Here is a 16848-nt window from a genome sequence, read left to right as displayed (position 1 = left end):
AGGCGGCGGAAGCATTGGGTGCCCAGCAGCCACAAGTACGAGCTAGTATAAAAGCAAACACATTTCCGGCAAAACACTTTTAATTCATTAATCATACTCTGTGGCCTCGGTGCAGATTAAGTGAACGAAGTAATTATCTTAGTCAACCAGATATTTATTATTCTCTGATGGAAATGACACTCTCCAATTTCCCCCTACTTTACAATCTTCGGCCTCTCGCATCAAGTTCGTCCTCCTTGTTTTAATATATCTTCCATTAGGTCGTCCTCTGGGCCGTTTCATACCGTGAGGAATCCAACACAGAACCTTCTCCGGCTACCCTTTCTCATTTTATATCGTCAGATGCCAAGTTTAACTGCGTTTCAGCTTCGTTACAGTCAGTTTCATAATCTCAATACGTGTATTTTACCTTTAACGATTCTTTACTTTCTTTACAGCCGGCATGCAGCTTTCCCTTACTATTTGGACAACCACCATGCTTTAACTGTGCATTTCATCTCCACGATTCCCTTCTGTAAGTTAGTACTGGAAGTGTACAATAGTTACACGCTCTCCAAATAGAGCTCATTGGGAATTCATTTCGGAATACATTATTCAGTTTCCCTAACGAGCCCTGCACTACTTCTAGCCTCCTCTTTACTTCTGTAAGTGCCCACCCTCTTATTGTTTTCAGTTGCAGTAAGTTTACAAATCAGTCAATTGTTTCAGTAAATTAATCATTAATTGTTAATACATTCCTATCAGCTTACTGACCGCACCATTACTTTGTCTTATCGTAATTAAACTTCAGTCCTGCTGTCACACTTGCTCTGTTCAGTTTCTCCACCCTTTGCTGATGTTGTTCTGGATCTGAATCTAGCAAAACAGTACTACCTGCAGTTAGAAGGTGGTTCAGAAAAAAAATCCGTTTATTTGTGTGCTTTCTTCGTCCCAGTTAAATGAACGGAAGACCTCTTCCAGGACTGTAGAAAATAGTTGCGGTGGTATTGAGTCTCAATGCCCAAATCTTTTCTCAATTCAGAATTTTTTACTCTCTTCACATAATCGAATGGAAGCTGTCGACTTTTGTATGTCGGGGGAGGCAGCGAGGCAGCTGAGACAGGGCACCTCGAATGTACCCAAAATGAATAAACGTATCCTGGTGAGGTCTTCACTGAGTTACAGTGGACAGTGTGACGACTTTTCTGACTACTTGAGGAAATTTTTGAACTTTTATAGCTACAAAAATATGATATATATCTCTTTTCCTTCAGAGCCATTTGAACCATCTCTTTTCCTTTTTAATGGAGCTATTTTATTTCAGTGGTACTGGCAAGAGTCTACGAAAAGGACTTCGAAATTAAATGAATGGAACTCAATTAAACAGCAACGAGATAACAGAGCTGTCCGTCCATCAGACGACGTGCCACAAATTCAAGTACAGTAGGCAGGGTTAATGCGTTTACTATTTCGACTGTCGTATCAGGTACTCAATTACTAACAATATGACACTAAGAATTACATTTTCCAGGAACAAAAAATACAGGCGTATCAGTAATTCCGCAACGAATTGCACCTTATTTCGTGCAAGTCTCATGGTTGAACACAGTTTTTCTAAATCAAGACAGTAGTTTCCCTGGTGAATTGTACAGGCACAGTGGCTGTAGTGTCACAGTAATCAGTTCCGAGGGAAAGCAGATGGAAACAGAGTTCTTTGAATACTTCCGTATAAAAAAGTATGCTTTATTGGGATCTACTTTATCAGGACTTTCACCTGCGACCAAATACAATAGCAGAGTGTTCCTTATAAGATCGAGAGAAAACTGATTTGGCCGTACGTAAGTTTACCAAAGACAGTTAGCTAGAAACACATAATACTTTGTACGTAAATGTCAAGTCGAGTTAGATATACAGGGTGAAAAGTATTTAAACCGACAAACTCTGGGAGGTTGTAGGGGACATCAAAACAAATATTTTTCCCTAATGTCATTTTTCCTATGAGGATTATTTAAACCGGTGGAGGTCATATTACTCTCTTCAGTCATTAGAGGCCATATTACGAGCTTCAGTTGTTAGAGGGCGTATTACACTCTTCAGTTGTAGGCAACTGCTGTCCAGCAGTGTAGTAGTGCATTGTCTCTGTTAACTAATGGAGCGATAAACCTGGAGTGAGTACACTGGTATGGTTGGTGCGAACTACGTAGCGCACCACAACGGACGAGCTGCACAGCGGGTTTATCAACAACAATATTCTAATCGCCGTATCCCGCATCATACGACCTTTGCTGCTGTGTACCAACGTCTGCGTGAGACCGGGTCATTTAGCAGATTACCTGGACAGGGACGCCGTCGCACGGTAAGAACGCTGCGATTTTCGGAAGCCGTCTTGCAGCATGTCGAGCGGGATCCTTCAATCAGCACTTACGCAATTGCACGTAACATGGGGACGAATCAGACGAATGGACGAATGTAAGAACAATCCTTCGAGAGTAGTTGTTACGTCCGTTTCACTTACAGCGTGTCCACAACCTGGAACCAGTTGATTATCCACCCAGAGCACAGTTTTCGCAGTGTTACCGGGAACAGTATGAAATGCATCCTACATTTCCAGCCTCTGTGTTGTTTACCGATGAAGCAACGTTCAGGCGTAATGGAGTCTTCAACATGCACAATTCGCATGTTTGGAGTGAGGATAACTCATATGCCACAGTTACTAGCGTTCAATAAGTGCGGTTCTTCGTTAATGTGTGGGTCAGTGTTGTTGGGGACTGTTTAATTGGGCCGTATCTGCTACCTAGGCCATTAAATTGGCAGGCACTATTACAATTTTCTCGCCAGAGTATTGCTAGAATTGCTGGAAGACGTCCCGCTCCCTACAAGACAACGCATGTGGTTCCAACATGACGGGGCGCCGGCAAATTTCAGTCGTCGTGTGCGACGATTCCTGGACCGATGGTTTCCAGAAAAATAGATTGGCACAGGTGGTCCTGTACCATGGCCTGCTCGATCCCCGGATATGTCCCCTATGGACTTTTTTGTGTGGGGAGAGATGCACAGCCTTGTTTACGCAACTCCTGTTGCATCAGAAGAGGATCTGGTTGCCCGGATAGTAGCAGCAGCAGGAACAATTCAGGATACTCCTGGGGTTTTTGCCCGTGTCAGACAGAACATGACCCGACGGTGTAACCTTTGTTTACGTGTCAATGGAGGCATTTTTTAAAATCTGCTGTAATTGAAATTGGGTTGTGTTAATGTGTTGTCTCTTGGTCATAAAAAAATGGAAAAGTGTTTGTTGGTTTAATTAATTTGTCGTCAGAGAAATCTTCCTCTACCAGTTTAAATACTCATCATAGGGAAAATTGGCATTAGGGAAAAATATTTGTTTTGATGTCCCCTACAACCTCCCAGAGTTTGTCGGTTTAAATACTTTTCACCCTGTATATATTGAGTAATGAGACACTATAAATCACCGCTACCTGGCACAGAAACTTTGAGTCAGTGACTATGAATACTAAGAGTTTGCGTCCCTACTTTATTGTGATATTCAACAAAGGAATTATAACCTGCTGACATGGACCAGCTCCGGCGTCCAGATGGCATTCGCGCTCATGAGCACCTCCTTGATGCCTTCGTATCGGTTCGGATCCCATTTCAGGAGTTCATCCTTCCATTCCTATAAGAAGAAGACACCTTAAGTCAAGTATTACTCCAAAGATTTAAACATTTTGTGCAAAAAGAATTATTAAAAAAAACACAAGAATTTCAGTGCAGAAAGAATATGCCAAAGGCTTTATTGATTTATATTAAGCGACCACGTTGCGCGTTGGAACCCTTCCTACCTATGTCCATTCTTCTTACTTTCACTGCACATTTATAACAGAACTGATGGTTACACAACTTGTAGTAACAATGTTGACCCAGTAAGTCCAGCAATCGTTAATACAATGGGAGACATATTAATGATGGCAGGACAACATTATTCCTGAGATAATATTAACAGAACCTATAAAAGTATTTACAACTACAGTGCAACAACTACAACACGTATGTCCCGATCAAGGTACATGATGAGCAAAGGATGAGCCACTGAAACTAGGCAAAAGGTGACAGTAAAAATGTATGCTAAAGAAAATAAAAAAGCAAAATATAAATTAAAAATACAAGTTAGAGAAGACGATTGAGGAAGAGCAACGACAAAAGAATGAAAAGAAGAAATCTAAGTAGTAGAGAATGAACATTACAAAGGAAGTACCGGTACCTGTAGTAAAGTACAATTAAATCAGGTAAAGTTGAAGACAGCGTAACTACGATAACATCAGAAAGCTTGTAAGTGAAGTAGACCATTTCAACAAAAAATAATTTGGAGGACATTTTAATGGTGTGTCGGGCAGCCACAAACCCACGTGGAGAGAACGTTCCATTATAGATACGTACAATGAGCGGTACATAATGCGTAAAACAACAATGAATAGTACAAAGCCGAAGAAGTACCGGTTCTCCCATCCTTTCAGTTGCCTTTTTAGCCCATTTTGAACGCAAGACGTACTATCGCAACAAAGCAATCGAAAGTTGGCAGAACTAAGATCAGAAGGGCTTCCCAAGTCCTCTAAAAATCTGGCTTTTTAGAATAAATGTTGGAAATGGAATTGCAGAAAGAACTTCAGCACATTCCCCAAGATAAGGAGTTCAGCGTTTTGTTGCCCAGTATCGCAAAAGACGCAGAAATGGACGAAACTGTTGCACTATGCAATAACGCTCAAGTGATCTAGTTCAGTTAAAATTTTTGATGCAAGCAAAAAGAAATTATAACACGTATCGTTTAATCGAAGGAACACCATTCTGTGTTTGGATCCATTTTACGACAGAAAACTGTCGCCAATCGTTTGACCGATCAATGAACCCCAACATTCAATATGAAGAGGGGTGCATTTTATCTCTTTTGTCAACATCGATCTGGTTTTCTACAATATTTACGAATAAGAGGCTCTGTTACATCGGATATCCAAAGTACTTATCCACTAGCACAATTAACATTCCGCACTTACAGAAGATTATGTTTATGTAGCGCAGCCTCATTAATCCTTGTACTCTGAATCTTATTTGCGAGTGAAATACAGTTGACAACTAATTCAATGTGATTGTATGTAAAGCAGTTTTTGCACGTGGAAAGGTTCGTAAATAGTTATACAGGGTAGCATAACTATAACACTTACCACGTTCTTTAAATCTCTATAGAACTATATTGTCGGGATAAAAACATTGTAGCCATGGATATTTTGTCAGGAACACTTACGACTAACAGCTATGCGAATGAAGTAGTAAGAAAAACAAAGACATACTATGGCCCAAAAAACTAGTAGCTCATGAGACCTCACTGGGGAACAAAAACAGGTATCCTGAAAGCCACTGTGTCAAATCAGATAGTTCTGATGTAATATCTGGTAACCTGTTCAGATGTAACTTGAAACATTATTATTAAAGCCTTCAATATGCAGCTCGATGGCTCATCCTTAGCTATATAACCGGTGAGGTGTCAAGGCAGGGCAGACGTTATGTATACTGCGTTGTAAAACAGCCCCCACACTTTTGGAAATATTTTGTGGGGAACTGTCTTGTTGAAATTATGGATCAGCAGTTCGATGAAAAAAATTAATCCATGAATGCGCGTCATGACAACCCAAAGCTAGTAAGACTCTCATGGGAATGTAGTTGTCAACCCGCACATCATTGGCTATGTTCATGTGGTAGTTATACTGCGAGATGCCAACGGTTCAGTGTTACGTTCGAGCATTAGTTCTAGAGTGCTGAATATAGCTAATTGCGGGAGTAATGCTACGGCTCCCGCAGATTTTCGACTGCAAATGAAGACAGGTACAAGTTCTATGTATCCCTAGCAGTAGGGCGATTGTAAACATCCGTCATCTACTTCCTTCTTCACATCCCTGGTACTGGGATAACAATGTCCATCAAAGTCATAGACTGGCAGCTATTTTCTGCCGTAATACAGGAAACGTTTCTTTATTTGCCTTTCAGATTGCTGAAATCAAGTCTATAACTTATACTCACTCATAAGCTATCTTCTTAACGTGTAACAGCAACAAGCGCCAAGTAAAGGGACTTAGCTCAAAGTAGGCTGTTAATCATCACCGCAGGAATAGTGGGGCACTGTGTAAAAGCTTTTCTTCTTTTCAGTTCTCCACTATATCATAAAGTAACATTCTTAACAACGTGTTGGTCTTGGTCTGAAACACATTTTTTTCACTTCCTAGTTCGGTAAATTCTGAAACTGGATTTCTGCACGGGAAACAAGTGGAGCAAATATGGAACTGTGTGGACCAACATGACTTTTATTTTTTTGGCAATAATATCTTTTGAGTACACAAGATCTGTGACAGGGCGTATTTATTCTCTGTCGTCGTTTTCCGCCTCACAGATGTAAGTCTGCTTTTTTCCGAAATAAGGATAACAATCATCGATCACACCAGCCCTATAAACCTTCCTCCCTCTCCCCTACCCCATTTTTCCTCCACTGCCAAGTTAACCATTCCTTGAAGCCCCAGAAATTGTATTATAACCTGACCATTCTTTTAATCAAGTTGTCTCAAAGTGCGCTTTTCTACCAAATCCAATTCAGTTCATGTTCATCAGTAATCAGATCTAACGATCACCACATTTTAAAATTATCTTCTTGTGTTGACATTTTACTTACATATAAGGCTACACTCTAAATACTTTCAAAAAAGACTTCTCCATACTTAGATAGCATCAGCAACGAAGCATACGAGTGTGGGATTTGTGTCTGTGTTGAGACGCCATGATCGGCCTCATTTGAACCCTTCTGTAGGGAGGGTGAACTTGGAGTTGGAGTGGCTGCTTAGGACGGATATAGGACCCCATATTGGTTTGATTCCTGTGTATTCTATCGATAGGTGGGACTACACTAGGCACTCAATAGGAAAGGGAAGGGAAAACTGTCTGGGTTGATTGCAGAAAACTTAAGGGGGGACACTGTCACAAGTGGTAAAATACCAGTGGTCACAGGTGTCAGAGGGATGCCTTTTAGGATAGGGAAGGGGGAAAGGAAACGAGTTTTAAGAGAGATTGGCAGCATCTAGAAGCATGTGCAACAGAGGTAAGGTTCCATAACAGATCCTATATAATAGAAACTATTTACCGAGCACCTGCAGGAAATTATAATCTTTTCATAAATCATCTATAAGCTCTTTTAGATTATTTAACAGAAAGAAACAAAGAAATTTTGATTGCTGATGACTTTAATACAGATTTTCTAATGCAATCTTCCAGTAAACATTTATTGCAGTTAGTAATGATGTCTTTCAATCCAACTCACACTATAAACTTTCCAACTAGGATCACTAAATCCTCAAGGAAAGCCATTGATAACTTTTTGGAGACAAAGCAAAGGAACAAAATCACATCATAAAACCTGTAATAAATGGACTATCAGATCATGACATGCAGCTCCTTGTTTTAGATGTAAATTCTAAGCAGATTATCAAGACTGCAAAATCGGAGTACAGGAGAGTAGTCAATCAATCAAAAATTGAGTGTTTTAGAAAACTGCTCAATGATATGAACTGGAAAGATGTTTAAAGTGCTCATGACATGAATGAAAAATATAACACAATCATGAACAATGTCAGTACTATGTTTGAAAACTGTTTTCCTATAAAAGTTATCAAATCAAACAGAAGTCTATAATAAAACCATGGATTACACAAGGAATAAAGATTTCCTATAAGACAAAAAGGAAAATGTATATGTCGACCAAGATTAGCTCCAATGCTGATGATTTAGCTAACTACAAGGAATACTGTAAAATATTAAAAAAAGTAATTCAGACATCTAAACAAATGCACTACGAGAAGAAGATAGCAATGTCAGGGAACAAAATAAAAACAATATGGGATATAGCGAAAGAGGAGATCGGTAGAACCAGAAAGGAACAGGAACAAATAGCACTAAGGGTAGATGACACGTTAGTAACCGATGGGCATAGTATAGCAAATCTATTTAACAAGTACTTTATATCCGTTACTGACAGAATGGGATTGTCAGGATCAGTAAATAATGCCCTTGAATATCTGAAACTAGCCTTTACAAATAGCTTCAGGTACATGAATATGTCACTCACTTCAGCAAAATAAATAACTTCCACAACAAAATCTTTAAAAACAAAGCATTCTGGTGGTTGCGATGAAATATCTACAAAGTTAATTAAGGCACGTTCTTGTGAGTTTAGTACAATTCTAAGTTACTTGTGTAACCAGATAAATTATAACTGGGACATTCGCTGACTGGCTAAAATATGCAGATGTAAACCCTCTATTCAAGAGAGGGGATAAAGAGATATCATCAAACTACAGACCGATTTCACTTTTGCCAGCATTCTCAAAAATTTTAGAAAAAGTAATCTACAGGCAGCTTCTCAACCATCTGACCACAAATAACATATTATCAAGAACACAGTTTGGATTTCTGAAGGGTTCTGATATAGAGAAGGCTATTTACACCTACAGTGAAAATGTACTTATTTCTTTAAATAACATGGTACAAGCAGCAGGTATTTTCTGTGATTTGTCAAAGGCATTCGATTGTGTGAACCACAACATCCTTTTAAATAAATTATAATTCTATGGTGTCACAGGCAGTGCTGCAAAATAGTTCAAGTCATACATCACTAACAGGAAACAAAGGGTGTCAGTGGAAGGGACTAGTGAATTAAGTCATCAGTCATCATCAGAATGAGAAGAAATTACATTTGGTGTCCAACAAGGATCCATCTTAGGGCCATTGCTTTTTCTTGTGTTCATTAATTATTTCTCATCAGTTACATTGCCAGAAGCAGAGTTCGTTTTGTTTGCAGATGACGCAAGTATTGCAATAAATAGTACGTCGAGAGTAGTTCTAGAAAGCTCTGCTAATGATATTTTCATGGATATTAATAAATGGTTTAAAACCAACTCACTGACATTAAACTTCGAAACGACTCACTATATGCAATTCAGAACCTGTAAGAGGTTTCCACCCAGAATATGCATAAAGTATGAAGAAGAGCAGATAGAAGAGGTTGACAGTCTTAAATTCCTGGGATTACAACTTGATAATAAATTCAGTTGGGAGGAGCACTCCACAGAACTGCAGAAACGCCGTAACAAATCTGTATTTGCAATTCGAGTGTTAGCAGACATAGGCGACATAAAAATGAAAAATCTTGCATACTTTGCCTCCTTTCATTCCATAATGTCATATGGTATAATATTTTGGGGTAACTCTTCAAGTCAAACAAAAGTTTTCAGAGTCCAAAAGCGTGTAATACACATTATTTGTGGAGTAAATTCACGGAAATCCTGTAGAAACCTCTTCAAAGAACTGGGTATACTAACTACGGCCTCTCAGTATATTTACTCCTTAATGAAATTTTTCCTAAATAATATATCTCGTTTTCCAGCAAACAGCTCAATTCATACATACAATACCAGGAACAAAAATGATCTGCACAAGGACTGAAAAGCACTTAGTGCAAAAAGGGGTGCACTACTCAGGAACACTCATCTTCAATCATTTGCCAGCAAACATAAAAAAAATTTAGTTACAAATAAAGATCAAGAATGAAATTTTCACTCTACAGCGGAGTGTGTGCTGATATGAAACTTCCTGGCAGATCAAAACTGTGTGTGGGACCGAGACTCGAACTCGGGACCTTTGCCTTTCGCGGGCAAGTGCTCTACCAACTGAGCTACCCAAGTACGACTCACGCACCGTCCTCACAGCTTTACTTCTGCCAGTACCTCGTCTCCCACCTTCCAAACTTTACAAAAGCTCTCCTGCGAACCTTGCAGAACTAGCACTCCTGAAAGAAAGGATATTGCGGAGACATGGCTTAGCCACAGCCTGGGGGATGTTTCTAGAATGAAATTTTCACTCTACAGCGGAGTGTGCACTGATATGAAACAAATAAAGATCAGTTTAAAAGGAGCCTGAAAGACTTACTAGTGGCCAACTCCTTCTACTCCATTGACGAATTTTTTAATAGAAACAAATGATGTATTGTATATATTCATACTATTAGTATTGTTATTTCAGCTTGAAAAAAAAATTTACATGTTCCACATCCACGAGGATTTCCTCAGCACGGATCTATGGAACGAAAAACTAATCTAATCTAATCTAGATTAGTATTCGAAGATAGCAAATTTCCATTTCTTCGTGAAAATTTTCTTTCTCCTGGAAGACAAACATTTTGCATATTCTTTACTTCTGCCGTAATCAGTTATTTTTCTGTCCAAATGGAAAGATTATCTACTACTTGTAGCATCTCATCTCGAAGCCTGATTTCCCCAGAATCACCACATTTAATTTTGCTAAACTTCATTAACTTCCTTTTCTCTTCCGAGACACTTTCCATTCCGCTAAACTGATATTCCAAATGCTTTGCCCTGTCTTACTGGATGCCTGCGTTCCGTGGTAAGCTGAAGTGAGATATGAGAGGCCGAAAATTATCTTGAGTCTTTGTTACTCGCAAATCTTAAGATAAACGGATTTTACCCAGTAAGTCCAGGTCTCAACTCCCAGCATGTCGTGACTCATCTGTAAAGAGAAAAACGTTGTTAGCCTTTATATAAAACAGTACTACAGACATAAGTAAACATCAAAATAACAAAAAAAAGGCCTTACTAACAGACAGTATATATACATGATGTTGTGGTGCCTGTGTTAGTCTGATTACGATGCAAAGCTCCTTGGGACGTGCAAACATGTCGAAAGGAACAGGCACTGCGGTGACTACAGCCGTTATGAAATACATAAATGTGTTCGCAACTGCGAAAAAAGACAACCATCAGCTGTAGAATGGAAAGACGACAAAGAAAATTTGTGCCGGAGCGGGAATCGAACGCGTATTTCCTCGTTATTGCGAGCGGTCACCTTACCATTTTCCATCCTTTCTTTTTTTCTTTTTTTTTATAAAAAAAAAACTCATTTTTTTCGCTTTTGTTCGTTGCATCTGCTCAGGGCGGACGTCGTAAGACATCCGTCTAAGTTCGTTGTTGATGGATTAACTCAGTATTTTTTATTACAGAGAAAAGTTAACCCTCTGACCAAACACAGTGAGCTACCGTGCCGACAAACCATTTTTTTTTCCTTTTTTTTTGGGGGGGGGGGGGGTCTCCTTCCTCCCCTTCAACCCGTCGTTTACGCTCGCCAAGTGTTGCCTTCTCGGCCCGGCTTCTCCGCCTTTAAAGAATGAATGTAACTTGATGATGTGGAAACACGATTCTTCTGAACGACAAACTAAGTATGCCCATTCTGTTGCCTTTGTTTGCAACATGGCTTGAATAAAATTAAATGTAAATTCCATTGAGAAGGCAGTCACATAATCGTTATGGAAATGTAACTGCATCTGTAAATTTCGTTCTCCGTGCGTGGAAAAACGGAAAGAAGCAAACTCATTATTGCTGATAAGTAAAATTTCCTTCTTCAGAAGGTAATGAAGTAAAGTAGACTTCTTCTGCTTGATTTTACACATAATTAACATAAATGTGTCTTCTTGTGAAACGAAAAGGAAAGAAAGACAGAAACTAAATAAAGTGTGTATTTCAGTTTCACCACTGTGCTTCCCCCAAAACAAAGTAATATATACACATAGGCTTAACAGGTCTATACTGCTGATCTTCTCTGATTACTTTCAGTTGGAAATCCTCCTCCTGCTACGTGAAGTACAAATTCTAACCATAAATCATTCGTCTAATATACGAAATGCTTGGATGTGTAATGTAAATTACGCATTTTTATTGGTTACAGTATTGTTTTAGTTAAAAAATTTGCGTAATTTCCTTTGTATTTTTTAGTACACATCAACTTGTGGTGCTCAGTTGTAAGGTATACCCAGAAGTCCTCCCTATTGCTTGATTCTTTTGTTAGGATGTAATGCATCGTTTGGCCTTTCAACCAGTTAATTGCGTTTCGTTTTGTTTTAGGGTAAGGTATACCGTCAGGGTTTAAAAATTCACCAGTCGTAACGGCATTGGGCGTAGTTCTGCTGACGCTCGCTATCTTTTGTCTTATGTAGAGCCATATTTCTTTTACCCTTTCACACAGCAATCTATGCTCTTCGGTATCTGGTATATTACATAATGTACACAGCGGTGACTCGGCCAATCGAATAGAGTGAAGTTTAGAGTTCGTCGTAATTTTTTTGTTTACAGCAAAGTACCAGGTCGATTTGACATACGCTGGCAGGTTCCGGCAGTGAATATTTTTCCATATTGTTTCCCAGTTATAACAAGGATACTTTTGTTCTACTTCGTTTCTGGGTTTGTCTTTCATCAAGTAATTGTAAAGTTCTTTTACTTTCATGATGTCTTTTTCAGGAATCCTTGCCTGTATGTAGCTGTATTCTACGAAAAAGTATTTCAAGTGGTATAATCCGTTGGGTATGTGTTGGACATTTATAGGTGCACTGACGTAAGCAGGAGCTATTTCGTTTAACAAATGTGCAGCAAGGGTACCACTTGGTTCTTTCCATTGTTTGTATGTGGTAGCAAGGTATAAGGCTTGCGCTTTTTTGCTGACATCGGTGAGATTTAACCCACCACATTTCGTAGGGAGCGTCAGAATGTCATATTTGACTTTGAAAATACGTCCGCGGCTCACAAAGTGTCCTAGTGCAGATGCGATGCTTTTCAACAAAGTCGCAGGTGGGGGCAGAACTTGTGCTACATAATTAACTTTGGATGTGTCTATACATTTGCCACTGTTACTTTTTGAAGTTCATCGAATTTCCTAATACTATGTGCTTGTACAGAGGCGCGTATGCTGTTAAATAATTTTCGATAATTCGCGGCAATAGTGTGCTTGATATTTCTTTTAAAATCTATGCCGAAACATTTCATGGTTACAAGCTCGCGTAACAGATCCTGCGTTTGGGTCCCAATTCCACGTCCAATATTGAAAATCCCCGACTTTGTTCTATTATGTTTTGCACCAGATGCCTGTTCATATTCTGTTACTGTTCGTAGTGCGCTCTGTACTTCAGCGCCATTCACGACTAGGAAGCCAACATCATCAGCGTACGCCTTGCACACGATCTTTTCTCCATGTATTTGTAGTCCTTGTAGATGTTTCATAAGGGAGGCAAGCAGGGGCTCGATGGCGATGGCGAAGAGTGCCATTGACATTGGACACCCTTGCCTAATGGAGCTGGTGACGTCAATCGGGCGGCTAATGTGTCCATTGATGACAAATCTGGCTGAGTTGTTTGTTAATGTATTTCTTACTACCGCAATGAATCTAGGTGGGAAGCCCATTGCGCCCATGGTGCGAAGGAGAAAACGATGATTTACCCTGTCGAATGCTTTATCAAAGTCGAGTGAGATGAGTGCACATTTTATTTTGCAGACGTCGGCCGTTGAGATTAGGTCCCTGTAATCACAAAGGGTCTGGAGAATTCTCCTATCTTTGCCCACACTTGTTTGATAAGGGCCGGTGACGCTGGTCATTGTGGTTTTCAGCCTGCGAGCGAGGATGCGGCCAAAGATTTTGTAATCGCTGTTTGTAAGCGTAATTGGCCTCAGAGCGCTTACAGATTTCGTATTGGTAGTTTTTGGCACTAACACTACGAGTCCCACACGAAATTCTTTCGGGATGTCATTTTCAGGGTTCAGCAGTTCGTTGCAGATGAGAGTAAACTTGCCTTTTACGAGGCCACTGAATCAGCGATAAAATTCTGCCTGAATTCCATCTGCCCCTGGAGCCTTATTTTTCGTGCTTCCATATATAGCTTCTTCTACGTCTTCTTCGGCCACTTGCGAGATGAGAGTTTGTGCTTCCGCGTGGCATACTTTGCCCTGGACGTTGATCATTAACTCGTCTTGAAGCTGTTCGTCAACCGGTTGACTAGACATTAAGGATTCAAAATGCTGTACGATTGCCTCTTTAATCTCTCTTTGCTTCGTCAGCTTCCTTCCATCATCAGTTGTTATTTCAGATAATATCTTGCGGGACGCCCTTTTGCTTTCACGAATGACATGATAAATGGAAGTGACCTCGTGCTGTGCTATATTCTGGGCACGCGACCTTATTTGGTAGCCTTCCAGTTGTTTACGCCGTAGTGCTAAAATTTTTGCTTTAATTTTGTTAATTCTTTCGTAGTTGTCCACGACTGTTGCATCGGACTTGTACAAATCCCGTAGACATTGAAAGTAAAATTCTATAGTTGATTTGTACCAAAAGTTTTTGTCTTTTGAGTAGTTTATGAAAAACCTCCGTATTTTGGGTTTGGCATGTTTCAGCCAGCAGTCAGTGCCAGAGTTGTGCGAGCTAAATTTGCTTTCACACTCTCTCCATACCTTGTGAAATGCCTCCTGACAAGGTCTTCCAGATGTGACACATTGAGCTTCCATGTGCCTCGACCTCTGAATGTCCCTTGTTTTATCAGATTGATTGTGCATATGTAAGCAGCATGATCTGAAAAAACGGTAGGCCATACTTCGGACTGCAAAATGAGGTGTTTCAAATTGTGCGTTACATATATCCTGTCGAGACGGCTCGCCGAGTGACTTGTGGCGTGGGTGAAGCCAGGGGCTGCACCGTGCATATGTTCCCATGAGTCTATTAGTCTTAAGTCATTAACTATACGTTCCAGTTCAGTACACTTGTTGAAATTGGGAGTTTGGTCTTTGGCATGCAAAACACTGTTAAAATCTCCTCCCAGGATAAGGTGTTCATATCGAATTCCAAATAGTGGGACAATTTCTTCTTTAAAGAACTCCGTTCTGCGGTGCCTGTTACTGGATCCTGAAGGGGCATACACGTTAATGAGTCGTATTTTGTTTAATGTGGCCGCTATGCCTTTACTGTTTGGTAGTTTTACTACATCTTGGACTACTATGCCCTCCTTTGTGAGCAGAGCCGTGCCCATTTCCGCTCCATGCCCTGGGTTTGTAATGGCGTTGAAGCCAGGTACGTTACCGAGCTCAATGTCTGTCACTTCTTTTAAAAGTATAATGTCACTGTCAGAAGCATATATAAAATCTTTTAAGTTCTGTAGTTTAAAGGAACTATGAATCTTATTAAGGTTTACTGTCGCGATTTTGTATGCTTGTATGTCAGACATTCTTCGTTCTACTTGATCTAACTTTAAAAAACATTCTTCTGTTTTGTCACGCAAGAGTCAGCTTTAAAACGCATTTTAATAATATTCACTCGTAGCAAATGTTTCAGTGGTGTGTCCTTGTTCTTTAGAATGTTCGTTCGCGGAGACGTCTTCGTTGAAGAAATCAGCCACCTGTGGGGCTAGCTTACAGTCTGTCTTAGTTTCTGAAACTTCTGTCATTTCTTCGTCGGCATTGTTATGGTCGCTTTCGTCTGCGCAGCTCGTTGAGGTTGTCGTCGTGGGTGGGACGAGTGAAGCTTCATGAGAGTGACTCGTTTCTTGGGGGTGGATGGATGCTTTCTTTGTTGGCTTTCCTTGGACGTCTCGTTTTTCCAGCGCAGAAGGGGAACGCTCCTCAGAAACTGGTGTCGCTTTCGTGTTGCTATAGATCTGTTGGCTTAAGGTACTACCTATTTCCTTCGGTTTTTGTCGGAGTGTGGAGCTGTCTCCTCTGCACCTTTGCGCGCCAGCCGGCGATTCTTATTTTTCTTCGGAGAATTGCCTCTCGTCGGACTTCCTTCAGTATCCAAGTTAGTGTCGCTTTCCTGCAAGGTGTGTCGGTCTTCAACTTCCGGTGGATCTGCTGCCTTTACAGTTGCAGGTGCCTGTTTCGGTGGAACTTCAACGGTGTCCGTTGATTGACGGGACTCTTGTAGGTCGTCAGCTATGACGGCACTGACGTCCATCGGAATATCAGTGTCTGGAGAATTTGTATTTGCACACGATTCAGGGACTGAGGAAGCAGTCGGCCGTTCGCGTGCCACGGCGGCGTAAGTTCCAGGCAGTGTTGCATCGCCGGTGGCCTGGCGGCCTCGCCGGCCGGCAGCTGTGCAACGCGCCGCTGTATACATTCTGCGCGAACGTGCACAGGCTTGTTACAGGCGGCACAGGTTCGCGGTTGGTCGTCATAAATTACAATCCCTCTATATCCGCAGACACTGATGTACGACGGGATGTGCTTTTGTAACTCCACTCGAAGCTGCCGTACGCCATTTAGTACTGGGAATTTATGCGCGCTTGACCATTTCTCGCCAAAGTTGCTGAGCACTTTCCCGAAGGGTGAAATTACAGCATTAATTTGGTCTGTTGTAATCTCAAAAGGCAACTCGAAGATTCGAATTGTGCGAATGCCAAAACCAGCATGTGCAACGGTGACTTCACCAACGTTTCCATCTGAGTGCTTAAATTTCATGACACCTCCGGAAGACTCAACTATTTTCTCGCACAACTCGGAACTACGCATTTTAACAAACACGACACAAGCTACAATCGACAGGTGGATCCCAATTACATCATTAAAGGAGAGCTTCACATCTTCTTCTAACCAATTTTCTATTTCAAACGACTTGGGTCTGGCATACCGAGGATCAAAGGTAAGTTTCAACGTATCTTTTCGACTTGGTTGAGCCATCAATGCATGCTAGTCATTATTTCTCGAAGTGTTCTATAAACAGGGTTTTAAGCCGCAGCAAGCGCAAGACTTACCACGCGGAAGCACAGACGGCGCAGTGCACAGCACACTACGTCCTACCTCCACGCCGTCCGCCGGCGAGCTGGTCCATTTGGCTACTCGTGTACGACTCACGGTCAGACCCAGACTTCCATATGGCGTCAACCATGCATCTACAACCTGTACTCGTATTTCCATTATGTATATTCCCCTACAAGGGAGGCGTTTAACTTCGAAATCGCTT

The 16848-nt window shown here is 40.8% G+C and overlaps 1 protein-coding gene across 1 annotated transcript in view; it reads right to left on the bottom strand.

The window, feature by feature from the left end:
* LOC126484022 (5-hydroxytryptamine receptor 3A-like) overlaps window positions 1–16848 on the bottom strand; it is a 139955-nt gene that overhangs the window by 73699 nt on the left and 49408 nt on the right. Inside the window, exons 3-4 of the mRNA XM_050107348.1 lie at window positions 10549–10590; window positions 3543–3652 (exon numbers count right to left, since the gene is read on the bottom strand). Of these exons, the coding sequence (XP_049963305.1) occupies window positions 3543–3652; window positions 10549–10590 (152 nt within the window). The remainder of the gene's footprint in view (window positions 1–3542; window positions 3653–10548; window positions 10591–16848) is intronic.

Source organism: Schistocerca serialis, chromosome 6 (genome assembly GCF_023864345.2).
Source record: "Schistocerca serialis cubense isolate TAMUIC-IGC-003099 chromosome 6, iqSchSeri2.2, whole genome shotgun sequence".
NCBI lineage: Eukaryota > Metazoa > Arthropoda > Insecta > Orthoptera > Acrididae > Schistocerca > Schistocerca serialis.
Note: the sequence above shows the minus strand (reverse complement) of the source record. Positions and strands in the feature narration are given on the sequence as shown.